We start from the raw sequence: 21,940 nt of genomic DNA, 5'->3' as shown, positions 1-21,940 counted from the left end.
GAGGTTTGAAGAGATAACCGTCCTTTCTTGAGGAGGAATACCCAAGATATACTTCTAATTAACATTAGATGTACTTTGAATGAAATTACTTCTATGCTTGACTTTTATTGGACAAGTGAGTCTACTCTAACTCAAAAAAGGGAAAATGAGTACAAGAAAGTATTTAAAAATAATAAGTATTTGAAAGTTTTGAAAGAGGATAATAGTAGGAAACAAAATTTAATGGAGAAATAATTTAAAATATATGAAAATTATCTACTTACAATACTACCAGCTCTTTTCTTCAATACTTTGCCAACAGAAGGAGTGAGATTGGCTATGGCTTGTGCCTTTCTCGCTCCATATCTGGCGCTGACACTCTCCTCTAGCATCATTCTCAGCTGTTCGCAAGCATCCTCTTCTGATGAGAGCAGCAGTTTGATAGGCTTAGCTATATACGTCTCTACTTCACCACTCATCTCTAGTGAAGCTCATCAACTGCTATAAATAATAATGTCATTTTATTCTTCCAGATTAAAGAACAGACAATATAGCCTTCTAGTTTGAGACTCTCAATATAGATACCTCCAGAGTCACCTGATCTGTTTGAAAGAATAAATAATTTAAAATAAGTAAGTTAAGTTGATTTATGGTGCAATGGACAAAAGAGGACAATCAGTTACAAAAAATGAAGAAATATAATCAGGTAAATTAAGAAATACAACTATTGTTAATAATTGTTTTTATTGTATGTAAAGGATTATTTTTATATTGTAATACTCAAATAGAATAAATAAATAAAAGAAAAATAGACTTTCATTTAAATAAATAAAGACTTGATGAATCAAGCATTCATTATCAATATATTATGGTTGAATGACTCCTAGAGTTCCGAATGGATAGCGGGAAGAATAAATTGAGAATAAAGTTTGATTTCATTTACTGCGAGAAATATGAGAAAGTGTATTAGACCTTCTCTAATTTATCTTACAGTAAGGTTCTTCTACACTGAAATACAATTATAGATGTTTTAGTTACAAGAAGAAGGTCAGCTTGTGAAGAGGACGTCTTTTTGGCTGTCCTGCCGGCGGGGGCGCGACAGTCGAGGCCAGCGACAGCAGAGGACTGTTTTCCTCTACGGTCGTAGGCCTCGACTGTCGGGAGTGTACGAAAATTGAAGAGTCCTCTATTGTCGCCTAGGGGGCGCGACAGTCGAGACCGACGACAGTCGAGGCCTGCGACAGTAGAAGACTGTTTTCCAGTCATCTACGGTCGTAGGCCTCACGTACATTTCACTGCACCCCCCCCCCCCACACCTAGCCCAATGGCGATTTGAGCATTACACATCGTTTGTGCACGAATGTGCACGACCACTCTGCATTTGTGCACGCAAACTGAACAAATTATTTAAAAATTCGATTAGGGGGGCTGGGGAAACGATAGCCCCCCCCCCCACTTGGTGTAATTGCGATTTGAGCATTACACATCGTTTGTGCACGAATGTGCACGTACTACATGTAACGTTTGTGCACACTTTGTAAGCAAGGAAATGGGTTATCACAGGAGTGAGGTATAGTAGAGTGGGCAAGGGGGGCTGGGGAAATGCTATCTGTTTAAATATCTTAATAAATTCTTAGCCATTTGAAGCAACCATCTTTATTTACGTAGATAACAAACTAAACTCAGTAAACAACTTATTATTTTATCAAACAGTTATCATGTGATTAAGTAACATCACATGATATACAAACATCTTCCCCTTTTACTTTCTCAAACATTTCCTTTTTCAACCTTTCCTTTGATTTCATCGTCTTCTTAAAAACCTCTCATTTCTTCTTAATATTCTTCCACTATTGGACTTCACCACATAGGACCGTGGGGCATCAGCTTCATTAATAACTACTCCAGGCTCCCATAATTTTGTTCTCCAATCTTGGATATAAATGGGCTGATTTTCTTTGAAATAAGATACATGTTTCCGTGACTGCTTATCGTATGTTTCTTTCTGTTGAAATTTATGGTTCTTCATTTGCACTGCTATTTCTTCCCGAGGAAGTTGATGAAGTTTCAAACTATCTTGAGGATAAGGGAACTTTGTTCTTATCATTCGACCAAACATTAACTGAGCAGGAGAATAATTGAGACCCGCAACACAACTATTCCGATAGTTAAGCAAACTCAAGTTTAAATCGGTTTTGCTTTCAGCACACTTTCTTATCATAGTCTTTGCTATGTGCACCCCCTTTTCAGCTAAGCCGTTAGACTGAGAATAACGAGGACTTATTGTAATAATTTTAAAATCCCACTCCTTTGCGAACTGTATAATTTCTTGGGAGCCAAACGGATTATTATCAGCTATTATAATCTGCGGAATTCCAAACCTGCCAAATAACTGGGATAAAATAGATTTAACAGCCGAACTTGTCTTACTGTTCATTTTTGTTATTTCAAGCCACCTTGAATAATAATCCACAACTATGAGATAAGCTATTCCTTTTACTTCAGCTATATCCACTCCAATTTTTAAAAATGGGAAATCGGGTATTTCATGAGAAAGCATTGGACTTCTAACATTGGACCTTCTATATTTTTGACAAAGCGTGCAGGATTCAGCCAGATTTTTTATGTTTGCTCTTATTCCTGGCCAATAATAAAATTTTGAGGCAATGCTGTTCATTTTTGTTTCTCCTAAGTGCGTTTCATGGAGCCTATTCAAGATAAAATCTCTCAAATTCTTGGGTATAATAATTCTTGAATTATAATACAATAGACCCTTGCTAAATTGTATTTCATTTCTTATTTTGAAAAAATGCCTTAGTTCTCCTCCATCAACAATGTTATTAAGCCAGCCATTTTCACAATAATCTATAACTTTCCGAAGAACATCATCATTCTGTGTTTCTGTTACAAATTCATTCAAGCGTTTCTCTGAAAATTCAACTTCGCCATTCTCAGTAACACAATGAACCATATCCGCCATGCTCAAATCAACTTTTTCTTTAGTTCTTACACCGCACCTTGACAAATAATCAGCAATATACATGTTTTTCCCAGGTAAGTACTGGAGGCTAAAGCGGTAAGGCATTAGTTTTAGTCTCAATCGACGAATTCTGTTATTCTGTATGTTGTTTAATGGTTTCTTCATTATTGAAACTAATGGCATATGTTCAGTATGTATAGTCAATTCATCATGACCGTAGATATAGGTGTGAAATTTATCACAAGCAAATACAATAGCAAGGAGTTCCTTCTCAATTTGGGCATATTCACATTCAGAAGAGTTTATAGATCGTGATGAGAAATAAATTGGCTTGTTGTTCTGTAGTAAACAGCATCCTAAAGCGTCTTGTGATGCATCACATTGGATTAAAACTGGAATCTTATAATCAAAGGGAGCAATTACCTTGTCACTTGTAAGAACCTTTTTAATGTTATTGATTGCATTTACATGAATCTCTGTCCAACACCAAGAGACGTCTTTCTTCAATAATTCTCTCAATGGTGACACTATTTGTGACATATTTGGGATGAACATTCTCAAATAGTTGACCATCCCCAACAGACGTTGTAGTTCAGCTTTATTTGTTGGGTCGGGGAGATCATTAATAACCTTTATTTTTCCTGGATCAGGAAGCATTCCTGATTTATTAAACAGCATTCCTAAATACTTCACTTCAGGTACGCAATATTGAAATTTCTTGAAATTAAATTTGATGTTTAATTTCCTCGCTCGTTCCAAGACCTGTTTCACTGTCTCGTCATGTTTTTCTTTGTTGTTTGAAGCAATGCAAATATCATCGAAATAAACCACTACTCCTGGAATATCTTCAAAATACTTTGAAACACATTTGTGAAACAATTCTGGTAAATTACATAAGCCAAAAGGAGAACGTAAAAATCTATAAGTTCCAAATATAGTGCTAAAATTGCAATATTTAGCAGATTGTTCATCAAGGAGTATGTGATAAAATCCATCTTTTATGTCAAGAACGCTGTAGTACTCTTTATTTGCTAGACGAGGATGAATATCCTGTATTGTTGGGATTGTAACTCTTTCTCTTACAATGTACTTGTTCAAATGTACAGGTCTATGCAAATTCTTAAGGATCCATCAGGTTTCTCTACTATCACAGCATTTGAAACCCATTCAACGGGCTCCTCAACCTTTTCAATAATTTTCATGGTTATCAAATCATCAAGTTTTTCTTTAAATTTGTCCTGAATCTTCATTGGTATACGTCTCGCTGAACTGGCATGTGGCATTGCGTCCTTTTTTAATCGAATTTTGCACTTGTCGGGGAAACAACCAAGGCCAGTAAACACATCAGAATACGTTTCAAAAAAATACGTTCTATCCTTCACATTGTTGTTACTACTTTGCTTCTGAACTTCATCAATTTGTTTCACCAGATTCAACTGAATACAAGCTTCAAGGCCTAGAATCGGTACTGTACTCTCTTTGACCACAACAAAGTTTATCAAATCAAATCTTTTTTCTGATTCCACTTGAGCAGTGAACTGACCCAGAGGTGAAATTTTAAATCCTCCGTATGCTTCTAATCGAACACTACTCTTTTTCAACCTACTCAATAACACACTGTCTTTCACAATTTCATATGGCAATATATTCACTTCTGATCCTGTATCTAATTTGAAGTTTACTGGTTTATGTTCAATTAATAATGTTTTGAACCAAGCCTTTTCATTGACAGTGTTAACTAGATATTCTGAATCAACAAACTCGTGAGCTTCTTCTATTGCTGTTGGACTTTCCACAACATTATGTAATGGTTGAGGTAGCCTTTGCTCACTCACTCTGAATTTATTTCTTCTACCTTTATTCAGGCACATTTTGCTAAAATGATTCATCTTACCACATTTATTACAGCTTTTACCAGACGCTGGGCAGCTCCTACCTTCTACATGCTGCATTCCGCAATAGCCGCATACAATCTTCTGATATGAGTTTGTTTTCCTTTTATCATACTTGGAAACTGGGTGCACTTCCTTTCGAGACTTTTCTTCATTTATTGACTTCTCATATTTTTCACCAATTTCAACACTGCGACAATAATCAATTATTTTCTCCAACGAGGCGTTGTCTCGCAACACACGTTGTTGCATTTCTTTCGACCTTAACCCCAATGCAATCATAGCTTTCAATAACTTATTCTCTTGTTCCCCAAATTCGCATCTTGTCACTAGCCCCTTCAAAGTTGCATAGAATGAATTAAATGATTGACCTTCCTCTTGTTTGCAAGCTATAAAATTGTATACATTCATGATCTCATTCTTTTTTGGTAAACAATAGCTCTCTAATATTTTTAATATTGATTCTACCGTTTCTGGCTCATCCACATCTTGTAACAATTCATATAAAATCAAAGCTTCGTTGCCTAACAAGTTTTTAAATCTTGCAACTTGAATTTGGTTGGATTTTTTATTTGTCTCAGTCGCTATGAAATAATTTACGATATTTTTCCTGAATAATTCGAAATTTTGTGAAACATTTTCCCCGTTGCATAGTAACGGTTCTGGCTTGTTGAAATCCATGTTCGTCTTTTAAGAAAAAATATAATAATACGATAATTACCCAATCTTATTACTCACTCAATCCTGTCGTTATCATTCTCCTTTTCTGTTCAATTCCTTGACTGCGCCATGTTTAAATATCTTAATAAATTCTTAGCCATTTGAAGCAACCATCTTTATTTACGTAGATAACAAACTAAACTCAGTAAACAACTTATTATTTTATCAAACAGTTATCATGTGATTAAGTAACATCACATGATATACAAACAATATCCCCCAAACAGTCAGAACACTCCAATTTTCGGCTCAATCGTTTGTGCACACTTTTTAAGCAAGGAAATGGGTCATCACAGGAGTAAGGTATAGATGAGTGGCAAGGGGGGCTGGGGAAATGCTATCCCCCAAACAGTCAGAACACTCCAATTCTCGGCTCAATCGTTTGCGCATGAATGTGCACGTACATGTAACGTTTGTGCACACTTTTTAAGCAAGGAATTGGGTCGTTGCAGGAGTAAGGTACAGTAGAGTGGGCAAGGGGGGCAGGGGAAATGCTGTCCCCCAAACAGTCAGAACACTCCAATTTTACAAGACATAACACTGCAATATGTGCAAGATTGTGCAAGTACTTTCGCCTTTTGTGCAGTTATCAATAATACTGAACTGAATCCAATCTACTTATAGGTGGAGCTAGTTATTTTAATCAAATACTTTGGCGCTTGGATCTATAGTCCAGTCACTAATACATTGGTGCTTGTAATTCATATTCTAGTGTTGATTTTTACTTTCCTTGCCCTATTACCATATTACCCTATTACTGAAGATTGTATTAAACCAGGTCCCTTGCCGCCCCCAGGGAAGGAGTATTCCAGGAAAATGTGATGGAAATCAATGAAACATGTCTTCAGCTATCATGTGATACTACTTTCAAATTTCGGGCTCAACAATTACGCTATTAGCGGGGGGGGGGTAAGGGTTGTAGGTAACCAGGTCCCTTGCTGCCCCCGGGGTAGGAGTATTTCAGGAGAATGTGATGGAAATCGATAAAACAAGTCTTTAGCTAGCATGTCTTTTCTTTTTGAATTACTGATGTTTGCTTATAATTCATAAAGTAGTACCATGGCTAGAACAGTTGGCTCTTCCACAGTTTATATTCATGTTGTGCTTTATAATAATTTTGTCTGACTTCTCGGCTGTAAACTTATAAAACTAACTACCTATTTATATCCCCAACTACAATATCACGAAATATTTCAAAATTTGATTGGTAATTTTTTGAAGATTCAGCTTTCAGATTACGTTACCTACCTTTCATTCTTACTCGCTATTATCTACCATTTACTATTTCAAGTTCCAAAACTATATATGGAATATAAAAACAACTTGTAAGTCATTATAAAGGAATAAGTAAAATATGCTTTAATGAGTAAAGGCAAGCAATTTCACTTACAATCCCCTTCAAGCTACATTACAAAATTTATTCAAATATTTGGAATCTTCATGGCGGCGACGGGAAAAAAGCTCTCATGGCCATACTATGGTAATGTTGTTAGTGTAGCCTAAATATACAATTTGGGCTGTCAATGGGCCTTACGACTGTCATACTTCAGCCGGAACCGATAATTTAACGTGCCCATCCTATTATTGAAATAAATTGGAATAGAATGCCTGCCAAATAACTTAATTTCTGTTGTTTTGAAATTCAGATTGGCTTTCTAAATTAGTCGTCATTTCAGGTTTGTATAAAAAAAATCTGATCTGTTATGAAAGCAATTTTTTGAATCAAATTATGAAAAAATATATTCTTGATTAATTTGACATTACATTGATTATTCTATCAAGGAAATAATGATTATTATTAAATCAAATTTAATGGAATGAATTGAGTAACAGCTGTGTACATTCAGTGGCAAAATGGAGAGAGTTGGCAATGTTTTCTCCTATCTTTCTTCACTGCCATTATAACGTGGACCTCACTATAGAGCAAGGATCACATAAAAACAATATTAAAAAATTAATCTGCTAGTCCAGGCAATGAATGTATAAAAATAGTCCAGTCAATATAGACATAAAAAGGGGATGTGCTTGCAATTTCTATTGTAGTTCTGATTTTTTAATATATTATTTATGTTATTTATTAGAAGTCCAGAACCAAATTCTTTATGCAAAATTTCCTTGTGCTATATACAGAGTGGCCCAAAAACCTCGTATTTTCGGTTCATTTTTCAGCTATTTCTGCAAAATCCAGTGATCGGACAGAAAAATTTGCTCTTGCCTTTTTTTAAGATTATGAAATTCTGAATAAAATTAGATAATTTGGTACTCTCTATCTCCAATAAGTACTGAGTTATAATTTTTCAAAAATGAGTGGAATTAAAAAAAAACAATTTTGATGATATTTAGTATTTGATCAACAATATATCCCGATTGTTACAATATAGATGTGAAATTCAAAATCCCTCTTGGCGTAATTTTGTGCTCTACTACCTGAGACTAGATAGAGCGCTCTATCTCATACAGATTCCCAGGTACACCTGACAACAATGCCCCTTGTATTGTGAAAAACACCTAATTTTAACCTTCAACTATTATCACCATCTATATTCTTCACAGTGATATTTTGCACAATGATATAAGTTGGAATGATATAAATGGGAATTTTATCGTTGAGTGTGCTTAAGTCTATGTTCCCACACACAAAAAATGGTCAATTTCTATATTCAAAACTGCATATCTTGTAAAATGCTTCAGTATAATACATTTTTGAGTCTAATACATCATAGAAACTCACGATTGATTCCAAATTGTAGATAATATTATCCTCTACGAGCTCAGTTGCCTAAAATTCATCTTGAATAATGTTCTCCTATCATTCAACTGCCAAAACCGTGAATATGAGGAAAATATCTTCTATTTCCGGATTTTTTTTTAACAATTGAATCTCAAATTACGAACATATTTCTAATGAATCATTTACAGTGAATGAAAGAGCAGATTCTATTGTACATTTCATGATCAAGTAATAATTTTTATAATAACGGTTTACCGAGATATATAGCTTTGAATATAGAAATATTATTTATTATAATAATTATTTTATTATCTGGAAGAAAGGTGTGAATGAGTTTTGGTGGAAAAGGAACAAAGAAATCAAGGTTTTTAAGCACAAGGAAATTGCAAATTGAAAAAATCGAGCCAAGCACGATGGTCCCAACTCACTCGATTCTCACGCAAGGGAGTTCTCTGCATTATTATTAAGGCTGTGCAAAGGCTAAAAATAAACTTTCTACTAGTGATATTTTTCAAAGATTTTTGATATGTATACTATCAAGCTTTAAAAATGAAAAAGTTTTCTTGGGAAAACATTTTTTCCAATCATTACTTTTTGAGATATGAGCGCCTAAAGTTTAAATTTTTGGGACAGAACATATCAAGTTCAGTAAGAGATAAATCCATGAGATTCGGAGGATAGATTCTTCATGGTATTGTTGATATAGTAAAAGAAAACTTTTCTGAAAATATCAATTTTTGAGAAGGTTATTCAATTTACTAAAAATTACAAAAAAAAATTTCGTTGAGTCCGCCATCTTGGATCCACCATTTTGAATGCAACTTTATTTTTTTAAATAGAAGGTGGTCATGCGATCCATGATTTTGAAACAGAATTTCAAGAAAAAGTGAATGCCAAAAACCACATTATTAATCAAAGCAGAAAGGAGAACGGCAACAAAGAAAGTATGAGAACTCAGTATCTCATAAAAAATGTGATTCCAAGGTGGGTGTGACTGGAAATCCTTCTCAAATTGAACATACTACTTTACTATGACTTTGAAAATCTGGTCTACCATTTTTAAGATATTCACATTATTAATCAATACAACTCTAATGTGATTTCATTACAGTTTTCCATGGTATTGATTAAAAATGTGAATATCTTCTCAACGGTTTGAGATATTGATGTGCGTTTTTGGTCATTCATTTTGTCTTGAAATTATGTATTGAAATCAAGTATCGCATGACAGCCTTCCTATTTTAAAAAAATCAAGTTGCATTCAATATGGTGGACCAGATTTTTAAAGTAATAAAAAAGTAGTATTTTAGATTTGAGTAGGATCCCCAATCACATTTACCATCAAATTACCTTTGTGAATGAGATATTGAGCCGTTCTCGGATTTTTCACCCATTCTGTATGCATCTCTCTTACATAAAAGTTGGGTCAGTTTCTTATATTACATCCAATCGACAGATTACCAAATCTGTTCATTTTGTTAATAAACAGATTAAAATTAATGTCTAAGCATTTTGGATGAGTATCAGAAAATCAATATTCAAAAATAGTGATAGTTTTCCATCGATATTCATGGGACTTCAATATCTGAAGTAAAAAATATTAGTAACCAATATTAGTAGAATCAAGGAAGGGTTAAAGAGGAGAAAATTTCCAAAAAAATTTTCAACTCACAGTTCTGTTTCGGGGAGTGAGAAGGTAAACATATCAAAAACTCACTGTATATAAGAAAATATCTCATGATTGATAATTAATTATTATTATTGCTATTGTAGTGCTATTTTCTCATTCCTTATATATTTCTAGACATACATAGTACAATATAATGGGAGTATGACATTGGATGATAATTTTTGTGGCTGATCCAGCCACATTCGTGCACGAAGGAAGAGCAAACGATTGAGCCAAAAATTGGAGTGTTTTGACGGTTTGGGGGATAGCATTTCCCCCAGCCCCCCTTGGCCGATGTATTATACCTCACTCCTGCAACGATCCATTTCCTTGTTTAAAAAGTGTGCACAAATGTTACATGTAAGTGCACATTCGTGCACAAACGACTAAGCCGAAAATTGAAGTGTTTTGATGGTTTGGAGGATAGCGTTTCCCCAGCCCCCCTTGCCAACTCTACTATACCTTACTCCTGTGATGACCCATTTCCTTGCTTAAAAAGAGTGCACAAACGTTACATGCACGTGCACATTCGTGCACAAACGATGCAAAAACGATTGAGCCGAAAATTGGAGTGTTCTGACTGTTTGGGGGATAGCATTTCCCCAGCCCCCCTTGCCTACTCCACTATACCTAACTCCTGTGATAACCTATTTCCTTGCTTAAAAAGTGTGCACAATCGATACATGTACGTGCACATTCGTGCACAAACGATGTGTCATGCTCAAATCGCAATTACACTAAGTGGGGGGGCTATCGTTTCCCCAGCCCCCTAATCGAATTTTCAATTTTTTTTTCTAATGATGTGCGTTTTTGGTCATTCATTTTGTCTTGAAATTATGTATTGAAATCAAGTATCGCATGACAGCCTTGTCATAATCTTCAAAAAATGAATAGGTCACCTACTTCAAGTTCACATTTCATGAACAGATAAATCTCAAGAAACTTGCTGACCTTTGAATAATATCAAACAATTTCTATATAAAAACACAATACGGTATCCTATAGCTCATAAAAACAATAATGAATAGGTATTAAAAATACATACAATGACAACAAATTAGCAAATATTCCTACAATTTCCTTCTTTTCTCGGTTATTGCTTGCAAGATATGTTGTGGTTCTCTTATTTCCATTTGTCTTCTATGTCTGGGATCAATCAACTCAGGGAACAAACATGCATTATTATAAAACTTACAAAGCTTTGGAAACATAAATTTCTCCCAAAATTGATCATCCCTCAATATTTTTTCTACCTTCAAACCATGGGGCGTCCATATAGTAAAAAGGCAATATTTCCTTCTTGTTATATGAAGTTGCCCTTGAACTTGGATGTGGTAATTATGAGATTTTTAATAACTAGACTATCATCCACATTACTCCACATTCTCCCTACAACTCCAATCTTTTTACATATCAAGTCATCTGGTGTCATGTATTCTGCAGTTGCCGGAAACTTTATTTCTGCTATCCCTTCGCCATCATCGACCAGGCCATCAGGAGAAGCGGCCAGGAATGTATGATCACGATCGATGAATAAACCACATTTCGGAATTATTTTGCCTACACACAAACACACGCGCACAGACACGATAGTTCCAAACTAACCGAGGAACACTTTTCAAACAGAAATTGATCGACTTTGGCTTGTACTGAAGACGAGTGCTTTCGAGGGTCAACTGAAAATAATACTGATTATATTTTGTCCACTCTCAGGTCAAGATGCCTTTACTTGTGAATTCTTTCTGCGAATAAGTTTCAAAAGGAAATGGAAGTGTAAGGGCTATTGTTTACAGGGATACAAAGCCCATGAAATGGCACCCCTCCAGACAACTGATGGCGGTCACACACTGCTCAGGGTCAACGAACTCTGTTCAACAACTCCATTTTTCAGTGGCTTGCAGACGAAAATCTCCTTCGCTAGATTCCATTTAAAAACCGTATGGATGTGTAGATTTTTATGAAAAAATTAATTTCATTAGAACTCATCAAAACGAATTCAAGTTGCGAGATGAATTTCCAAAATATTCATAAAGAACGCCAGGAAAAAATCATAAAAGTTTCTCACTTAATAGATGAATATAAACGTTCTCTCAAAAATATAATTTTCTACTTCACAACTAAAATAGAGAATTAACATACCTTCAAAATGAGATATTGACTGGAGTATTCGGATGAAAATCAACCGAGTTATATGGAATCCCAATTAACATTACGCTTATGGAGATAGTAATTGGACATGGTCCCTATCCTGCCGAGCCTTAATTCTATACACTCAACTCCTATAATCATTATCATGCATCATCTTCATTGTTGATTTTTGCATCTTCATCTTCATAGAATTTGTAGAATTCTTCATAAAATCTCATTGGTATCATAGAATTCGAAACAGAGTTTGTGGTAACTATAATCATAATCAAGAAGTTAGTCTTGACGCAGAGTTGATTTCTAACCATGGTAAGTTGAAACATTTTTCAAAACCTAGATTTGAATACCGAAATCAATCTAAGAATTTACAAGCATTTGATCTGATTCCTTGTAATGATAACTTGTCAAATCCTTGCAGTGGAGAATTATTAAAAATTGTTGATCAAGAACTTGAAAGTATTAATGGTTATGTCAGTTATCTGGGCTACAATCAGTTATTGGGCTAAAATCTGTAGCCCACAATCATCTGCACATTGGAAATGGTGAAAAGAGGAAGGACGAGAGTGATGATGAGGTGGAAAGGGAAGTTAGATGGAATAGTGGGGAGGAAAATGGAATTGAATCAAATTATGAAATTGAGGAAAAATTTGGAGAATGGAATGAGAATGTACAAAAAATGAGGAGAGATGAGAAAGATGTGGAAATGGAAGAAAGTCAAGGTATGAATTTAGAAAGAAATGAAAAAAGAAATATTGGCTAGTATTGGAAAAAAGTGAAATTGATGAGAATAATTATGGAATGAAGAATATGTATGAGTTGATGCATACTCAACAAAGAGAAGAAAATTAATGAAAAAGTAATTCAAAGTACCCCAACAGCTGAAGAAAGTCAGTCTTATCAAGCAGTGTTGCATGTAATGCAGTGTTATGTTTTGTTCACGTTTCTTTCATCTTGTGTGTTTTGTTTATGTTTGTTTTACTCTCCATGGTTTGTTTATGTTTGTTTTATTTTCCATGTTTTGTTTAAGTTTGTAATCCTTTTCATATTCATTTATTTTATGGCTTGAGGGCAAGACAATTTGTCAGAATGGCCAAGTGTAGGATATGAGATTGTAGCGATGGTAATTCTATTTTGACGTATGATGTTATCATCATATGAAAGTAATCATGTGATTAATTCCATAAGCAACATCATTAATGAAATAAATGAAGAATTTAGTTTTTACGAGAAAAGCTCAATGTATAGATCAAGAAAATGTAAAATGAAAATGTGAGAAATTAATAAAAGTTATTGATTTGTAGAATAATATCCTACATCTATAATGTACTAAGAATTTGACATCCAAGTATCAAAAAGGTATTTACGAGTTTGATAATTTCGTTTTTTATGAAGAAGCAACTAAGGTGTATTTACAGTATTGTAAAGTTGCAATACTTATTCATAATATGGAAGGAATAATGGGATATAATATATTATTCAATTGCTGGTAAATCCATACTAATTGAATGATAAATCTTTTGGTGCTGTCTGCCATTCTGGAGAGCCTAGCGCAGGCGACAGTTGAGGCCTCTTTTTCAGGAGTCCTCTACTGTCACAGGTTTTGGCTGTCTGTCGGGGCTGTACAAAAATTAGAGAGGCCTCAACTGTCGCCTAATGCAGGCGACATTTTATGACTCTTTTTCAGGAGTCCTCTGCTGGCCTCGAATGTCACAGGTCTCTACCGTCGCTACCGTCGCTGGTCTCGGCTGTCGCAGGACTCTTCTGTCGTTTTCCTCGTTTGACATCGGCCCCTGCCGGCTAGTGCAAAACAGATTGCAAGAGAAACAGCAAGCGGATGTGCAGTAATTTATTACAGTACAACTTCTTGCCGCTGAAATTTTAATCGTTTCTTTCTTTTCAAAGTGATCTATTTAAGAAAGTTATAAACTTAGGTACGGTATTGTATCTACTAATTTATAAGTTACAATACACATGTAAACGTTTTAATGCAAGAAGGAACAGAAAAAAAGTAATATTGAAGATACCATAGCTGTTAAATTTAAATATTAAGAGCAATGACCTTGGTGTGTTTTGCCAGAATTTATGTTCGAGGCCGTTGGTGTTTTTATAAAGAGTTCATCATTGGTAGTAATTATTGTCTACTGCTCAAATATTCAATTTTTTTACAGATTAATTAATCAGCTTGAACAGTGCCTTGAATTTGTGTTATATCTTGCAAACATTGTGTACATAGGTAGTGAGTGATTTCAATGTTCATCTAAACTCAGCGGATTCAAAGGCAAGCAGACTAGAGTATGTTCAATTTGTTCTGGACCATCTTTGAACCCCCAAGAGGCCCATACTGCCTGGATGTAGTTGTAACAAATGATAGTTGTGACAACTTTACTGTTGAGGTTGTAAACCCACTGGTTGGCGGACCACTGTGCTGTGTTGGTGGATGTGGCTCACGGATCCAGGAGAGAAGTGGATTGTCCCGGTTTGGTGAACAAATATAGGTTCATTGTGAGGAAGGTTCTGGACAACAACATGGCAGTGTTTAAGCAATGTCTTTTTGTAATGAACTGGGATTTTCTTCGCATCATGACATCTTCAGCTGAGGATTCAATGTTTTCTTCAAGAAATTGTTGGAGGCCTATAACCAGTCATGCCCACCTGTGTCCTTCACGCCAGCCATTCTGCATGGAGCCAGAAAAGCAAAAAAGAAGACCAGGCGTCCAAGTGATTGATATACTCCAGAGTTGAGGAACATTGGATTGTTTGTCACCATGTTCTATGCTTCCTACAAGGAAAATCCCTCATTGCAGAGGGTGGAGTACAGGAACTAAATGAGGACCAAGCAGATTTACAAAGAGGAAATTGACAGGGCAAAAAGGAGTCAATCAGCAGTTTTATTGAGAGATCTCACAATTCAACTAAGGCAGCTTGGAATCTCATCAATGACTCCTACAAGGTTCAGCCATAAGTAAAGTGTATTGAAGAGTCCTGATGAGGTGAATGAAGCCTTTCTAAAGTCTGTGACCGAAATAGTGGAGGAGATTCCTGCTTCAATTATTGATCCAATTTTTCTGGTACCTGAAAATCCTCATAAGATTGAGGTTTTTGGTGTGCTGAGTGAGTGTGAGCTGACCAACATAATAAAGAGCTTCAGGACTACCTACAGTCAGGATGTCTATGGCCTATTCACATACATCCTGAAAAAATTGCTGATATCTTGGTTGGCCCGCTCCTCCTGCTGGTGAATGCTTTTTTATCTGAGGTTGTTTTTCCGGATTGTCTTAAGGTGTCCAAAACAACGCCAATTTTTAAGAAAGGCTGTCCAGAGGACATTAGAAATTTCCGACCAGTCTCTGTTGTACCAATAATTGGTAAGATCATAGAGACGGCTATGTTGAGACAGATGACCAAGTTTCTTGAACACAAAAATCTGCTAAGAAACATTTAGAAGGGGGAGATCTTGTGGAAAGGATTAATGAGGCTTTTGAAGGCCAGGGATCAATTGAATTTGTCCTAAGTGACCTATCAGAGGCATTCGACTATGTGTCTGACGATATCTTGCTCAGGAAGTTGGGCAGATACGGGTTTCAGGGCAGAGCATGGGGCATGGTTGCTGATTACCTCCGAGACACACATCATGGGTGCTACTTTTGGTAGGGCATGTGCACCACATGGAGTACCCCAAGGATTGGTGCTTGGACCATTGTTATTCTTAATAATGATTAATGACCTGCACCTGAACAACTCCAGCCTGCATTTTGCCAACAACACCACCATCATGGGACAGGGCAAGGGGCCCCAGGCAGCCAAGCAGACACCCATGACCTTTTCGAAGAGGCCAAGAGTTGGTTCTGTGCAAATAAGCTGAAGTTGAATGAGAGCAAAACTCAGGAGATAATGTGTACTTTGGCGAGATCAGCAGATGTCAGTAGAGTGCAGCTCCTGTCTTTTTGCTTGGATTCAGCATGGACACAAAATTGTCTTGGGAGCATCACATTGTTGGAGTCTGCAAAAAGCTGTCACAAGTATTCTATTTACTTCATAAAATAAGAGGACTTCTAAGTGCCCAACGATTGCTGATGCTGTTTCACGCGGTGTTCAACTGTTACATCCAGTATGGAATATTGGTGTGGGGACATTCGGCTCATGCGAAGGACATTCTCCTTCTCCACAAGAAAGCACTACATGTGATGACGTTTAGCAAGTTTGATGCTCATTGCCAGCACATATTCCAAAGGCTGGGCATTCATACTGTATATGGACTGTACATACAGTAGAACCTCAATAACGAAGTCAATTATCCCAAGAAAAAATTCGCTGCTGAAAGGTATTTGTTATTGAGAGGTTGTTCTGTCAAGAAAACTACCACGATCTTATGGATCTTGTAATATGGTATCACGGCGGTAAATAAATGAATATGGTAGGCTACATAAAACATATCATTGTGAACGTAGGTAGGGTACCTATTAGGCCAATATTAATATGGAAATTTGAAAATTCATGCTGTTTAAAATAAAAAAAAAACGTGTTTTTGAATATTTATAGAATGTAATAGGTAAGTAAACTCACCAATTTATTTCTAAAAAGCTTGATTTGTACTATTAGTAGAGTTTAATCAAAGTACATACTCAGTAACAATATTTTTCAACTTCCTTCAGCAAAGATTTTTTAGTACTTTTTACACTACTACTGTATTAGATTGAATGCAAAATACGGTAATTTTGTCAATAACTTCACTATAAATACTATAATAACTCAACTTCCCTATTTTTTAATGTTTTATTAAAATATTTAAAATACAGTAATTTTGTCAATAACTTCACTATAAATACTATAATAACTCAACTTCCCTATTTTTTAATGTTTTATTTGAAAAAGCATGTAATTTTCGGTTGAATTTTGCATTTGAATAAAACATTATGTTTAATGTGAATGACTTACATCTATTCAAACAGTCGAACATAAAAAGGCTGGTACACTATTTTTCAGATTTAATCCTTGCCTGATAATTTTGAAAGCTTCTAGAACTTCTTGATCTGACGGATTCTTCTCCTCAAGCTCGTCACAACCATCATCATATTAGCCAGTTCAAAGAATTGAAATGTGTGATAAAAGCAAGATTTAGAAAGTCCAGTCATTCACCTGCCTGGTCTACAAATGACAAGCTCTTGAAATCCAATTTAGAGTAGCTTGCATTCAATTTCCGACCTTCATGTCTTTCAACCTCTATTGACTGTCCACCACCCATCTTCTTCCTACCTGAATTGCCATTATTTTTAGTCTATTGACCTTTCTGCTGAAACTAAACAATTCCTCGAAAATGATCGTCTGCTTCCTATACACACTACATTTTGTATGTTGAAGTCAAGAGAAAACTTTGTTGTTGAGAGGTCCGAAATTCGTTAAATATAGGTAAATAAGCAGCCAAAACTCCAAAATGTCATGGAACCAGGTAAAACTTCATTGTGTAGAGGATTTCGTCAAGTGGAGGTTTGTTATAGAGAGGTTCGACTGTATTAGCATCACTACTCCATGTCAAAAAACACCTGTCTACGTCTTCAAGTGTTTCTGTTCATGGCGTGGTCATAGGTGAACACTCATGTCACTCGAGGGAGGATCAACTTTGATGTGCCACACTGTCCTTTGTCAAAGGTCAAAGATTGCATTCCAGTGCTGCTAATCAGGGTGTTCAATTGCCTTCCACACTCAGTGAGAGGACGCTCACCTAATACATTCAAGAACACCCTATCAAGGTGGCTCATTGGTATTCTATTATGAATTTGCTGGTCTGTGATGCCACCATCTAAGTAAATTGACTTTTTAAATTTTGACACAATCTATCTGGGGAACCCTGGTCTTTGATCATGATATTGTTTTTTTTTATAAATTTTTCGTTAAAATAGCCAGTAGACAGGCTAGCTTGGTGACGAATTCTTCAGTAAGTGGGAGATAGATAATATTTTGATGGTTAATTCACGATATATTCAAAACCTATGAAAAAGCTTCACGCTTATAAATTCTTGTATCTTTAGAAAATGGGGTAAAAAAGCTCAGAAATTACTGCTTTGGAAAACCTATTGTTTCATGTAATTGACATTACAAAAAAAATTATAGTGGATCAAACCAAATACGAGTCATATTTTTCAATCTGAACAAACATGGCGAATAGTTTAATTATTTTCAAGTTTTCTCGGTGTCAATAGGTTCTAAACAATAAAATCGTAAGTGTAATTTGACGTGGAATCCAATAAAACCAGTTCCAAAATCGTATAGGCCTATTCAAAAGTTTTTAAGTTATTTCATAAAATGTGCACATTTTTTGCTTTAAAAGTGGTTAAATTGTTTGTTTGATGATTAATAGATATTTCAAAGTATTGGGATTTGTAGAATAATAAATTCTGAAGAAAAATGTTCAGTCACTTGATAGCTCATCATTTATAGAGATATTTTGAAATTAGTTTGCTCACTCCATACTTTTCACTTTCAATTCAAATCTATACAATATTTTCTGATATTTGCATTGGTACCGTACTTAATTGGCTAAATTTCGTGTATAATTTTTTAGAGAAATCAATGAATCAAGTTAGTAAACTTTATTCGTTATCAAGGAATTTACCTAAAAGAATGCAAGAAAGTGTTCAATTTTTTGATTTGTATGACAGTTGAAGCTCTATAGGCCTAGTTTTTGTAAAACTAAAGACGCGGTAGCTTACCTAAACTTTCATTGGAATAACAATTTGAACAAAAATTGGGGGCACTTTAGTTTATGGGCCGCGGAATCTAGCATTGAGACCTACATAGATCGATAGAGGAGATCAATACGAGATCAACCATGTATAAAATTGTTGTCGATTTCCAAGGATTAGCTGAAAAAACATGGCGGAAAGTTCAAAATTTTTATATCAATTTTCATTTTTAATAATTTTTTTTATGGCAACAATATGTTTAAAACTAGTGCAGACGAGGAATCCAATGAAACTAATTTCAGGTTCGTAACTTCAGTAGTTTTTGAGATATTACAGAAAATGTGCAGAAAAATGCAAATTTTTTGCTTTAAAAAGGGTTAACTTGTTTTCATGATGATTAATAGGTATTTTAAACTATTGGATTTAGTAGAATGATAATTTCTAAAGAAAAAATGTCCAGTCTCTTGATTGCCTAAACTCAAAATTGTTTGAGATATTTGGGAAAATAAAAAAAATTGCACACTCAATACTCTTCAATTCTCATATTTAATTTTTTTTACTACTTTTAGTGACTACTAAATTGGCTAAATCTCATTGGGATTTTTGCAGGGAATTCATTAAAATAGATTTTAGGTTAGAAAATTTTATATATTATTAAGATATTTGGAAAAAATACAAGAAAATGTAGTATTTTAGCTTTAGAAGAGTTCAATATGTTTGCATAGGCATAGTGCAGACCGATATTGAGGATCACATTTTATTCAGCTTCCAATGCAATTCAGGAGCTTTAAAAGATTGTAAAAATAATTGAATCAAATCAAGCTTTTCCTAACCTACGCTTTTTCCCAATGTAAGCTTTTCCTAACCCAAGCTTTCCCTAACATAGGCTTTTCCCAATCTTACCTTTTTTCCTAACCTAAGCTTTTCCTAACCTTAGATTTTACCTAATCTAAGCTTTTCCTAACCTATGCTTCCCCTAACCTAAGCTTTTCTCAAACGTAGCTTCCCCTAACCTAAGTTTTTCCTAACCTAAGCTTTTCCCAATCTTAGCTTTCCCTAACCTTAGAATTTTCCTAATCTAAGCTTTTTCTAACCTAAGCTTCTCCTAACCTAAGCTTTTCCTAACCTAAGCTTTTTTCTATTCTAAGCTTTTCCTAACCTAAGCTTTTTCTAATCTAAGTTTTACTAACCCAAGCTCCCCCAACCTAAGCTTTTCTCAGACCCAGCTTCTCCGAACCTAAGCTTTTCCTAACCTAAGCTTTTACTAATCTAAGCTTTACCTAACCTAAGCTTTTCCTAACCTAAGTTCATTCCAGACCCAGCCTTCTCTAACCTAAACTTTTTCTAATCTGAGCTTTTCCTAATCCAAGCTTTCCCCAACCTAAGCTTTTTCCAAACCCAGCTTCCCCTAGCCTAAGCTTTACCTAACCCAAGCTTTTCCCAACCTCATCTTTTTCCTAACCTAAGCTTTTCCTTATCTACGTTTTCCTAACCTAAGCTTTTCTTAGACCCAGCTTACCCTAACCTAAGCTTCTCCTAACTTAAGCTTTTTCTAATCCAAACTTTTCCTAACCCAAGCTTTCCCCAGACCCAGCTTCCCCTAACCTAAGCTTTTCCTAACCTTAGCTCTTTCCTAACCTATGCTTTCCCTAACCTTGGCTTTTCATAATCTAAGCTTTTCCTAACCTAAGCTTTTCCTAAGTTGAGCTCTTTCTAATGCAAGTTTTCCTAACCTATCTTTCCCTGACCTAAGCTTTTCTGAGACCCAGCTTCCCCTAACCTGAGCTTTTCCTAACCTCAGCTTTACCTAATCTAAGCTTTTCCCAATCTAAGCTATTTTTCATAATATAAGCTTTTCCTGAACTAAGATTTCCCTAACCTAAGCTTTTCCTGACCATAGCTTCTCCTAACCTATGCTTTCCCTAATCTAAGCTTTTCCTAACCTAAGCTTCCCCTAACCTAATATTTTCCTGATCCAAGCTCCTCCTAACCTAAGCTTTCCCCAATCTAAGCTTTTTCTAACCTAAGTTCTCCCTAGGTAGCAAAAAATGGAGTTGCAATATTTTTATTTGTCCAAATATCTCAAACAATTTTGAGTTTAGGCAATCAAGTGACTGGACATTTTTTCTTTAGAATTTATCATTCTACTAAATCCAATAGTTTAAAATACCTATCAATCACCATGCAAACAGGTTCACCTCTTTTAACCTAAAATTTGCACTTTTTCGCACATTTTTTGCAATATCTCAAAAACTACTGAAGTTACGAACGTGAAATTAGTTTCATTGGATTTTTCGTCAAATTTTACATAAGATTGCACTAGTTTTAAACATATTGTAGCCATAAAAACAATATTAAAAATAAAAATTGATATAAAAACGTTGAACTTTCCGCCATGTTTTTTCAGCTAATCCTTGGAAATCGACAACAATGTTATACATGGTTGATCTCGTATTGATCTCCTCTATCGATCTATGTAGGTCTCAATGCTAGATTCCGCGGCCCATATACTAAAGTGCAGCCCAAAAATTTTTAAAATAATCAATCTTTATGAGGGTAAAATGTATAAAATTTAAATCAATATTATAACACTATCAACAGAATGATGACAGCGCAACATAACCTATTATAAAAGTAAATTTATATAAAACAATAATAGGTATAATACAACATATATGAAATCAATAAAAATTTATAGACTTACATAAGAAAATCTAAATTTCAGCTAAGTACGATTGTTCTAAATAATAATTTTACAATAGCACTTTATCACAAAAAATAAAGAAAAGTTAGTAGTAGTAGATATAACCACAGAGTCACAGACACAAAGACAAACCACTCTCTGTCTCAGACAGCACCGTATCGCGCATGCGTGAGCAACGGGTTTTTCCCGTTCCATTCAGTCAGATCTTTGAATGTAACGTTCTTTGTGATGATGATTACCGAGCACTGTAACTGGAGCCAATCGTCAATCTATTTGATGAAGATATTATTATCCAATGATGATTTATCATTAAATTCAATATAATAATCAATATATTATCATTTTATTCAATAAAAGGAAGAGTACTTTTGAAAAAATATGATTAATAAAATATAACAGTTGTTATTTAACTGATGTTAAAAAACACTATAACTAAGTCA

General features: G+C 35.0%; 1 protein-coding gene across 4 annotated transcripts in view; it reads right to left on the bottom strand.

Annotated features, from left to right (window-relative positions):
- The window catches only part of LOC111048918 (integrator complex subunit 12), a 73,086-nt gene that overhangs the window by 23,892 nt on the left and 27,254 nt on the right, over positions 1-21,940 (bottom strand). Inside the window, exons 1-2 of one of the 4 annotated variants that reach the window (XM_039428395.1) lie at positions 21,501-21,655; positions 264-581 (exon numbers count right to left, since the gene is read on the bottom strand). In XM_039428395.1, coding sequence (XP_039284329.1) covers positions 264-458 — 195 coding nt within the window. In that variant the 5' untranslated portion in view covers positions 459-581; positions 21,501-21,655. Of the gene's footprint in view, positions 1-263; positions 582-21,500; positions 21,656-21,940 lie in introns of those variants that run through there. The other 3 variants (XM_022334900.2, XM_022334902.2, XM_039428396.1) reach the window with 3 other exon arrangements.

This window comes from Nilaparvata lugens, chromosome 5 (assembly GCF_014356525.2).
Source record: "Nilaparvata lugens isolate BPH chromosome 5, ASM1435652v1, whole genome shotgun sequence".
In the NCBI taxonomy this organism is placed as follows: domain Eukaryota; kingdom Metazoa; phylum Arthropoda; class Insecta; order Hemiptera; family Delphacidae; genus Nilaparvata; species Nilaparvata lugens.
Note: the sequence above shows the minus strand (reverse complement) of the source record. Positions and strands in the feature narration are given on the sequence as shown.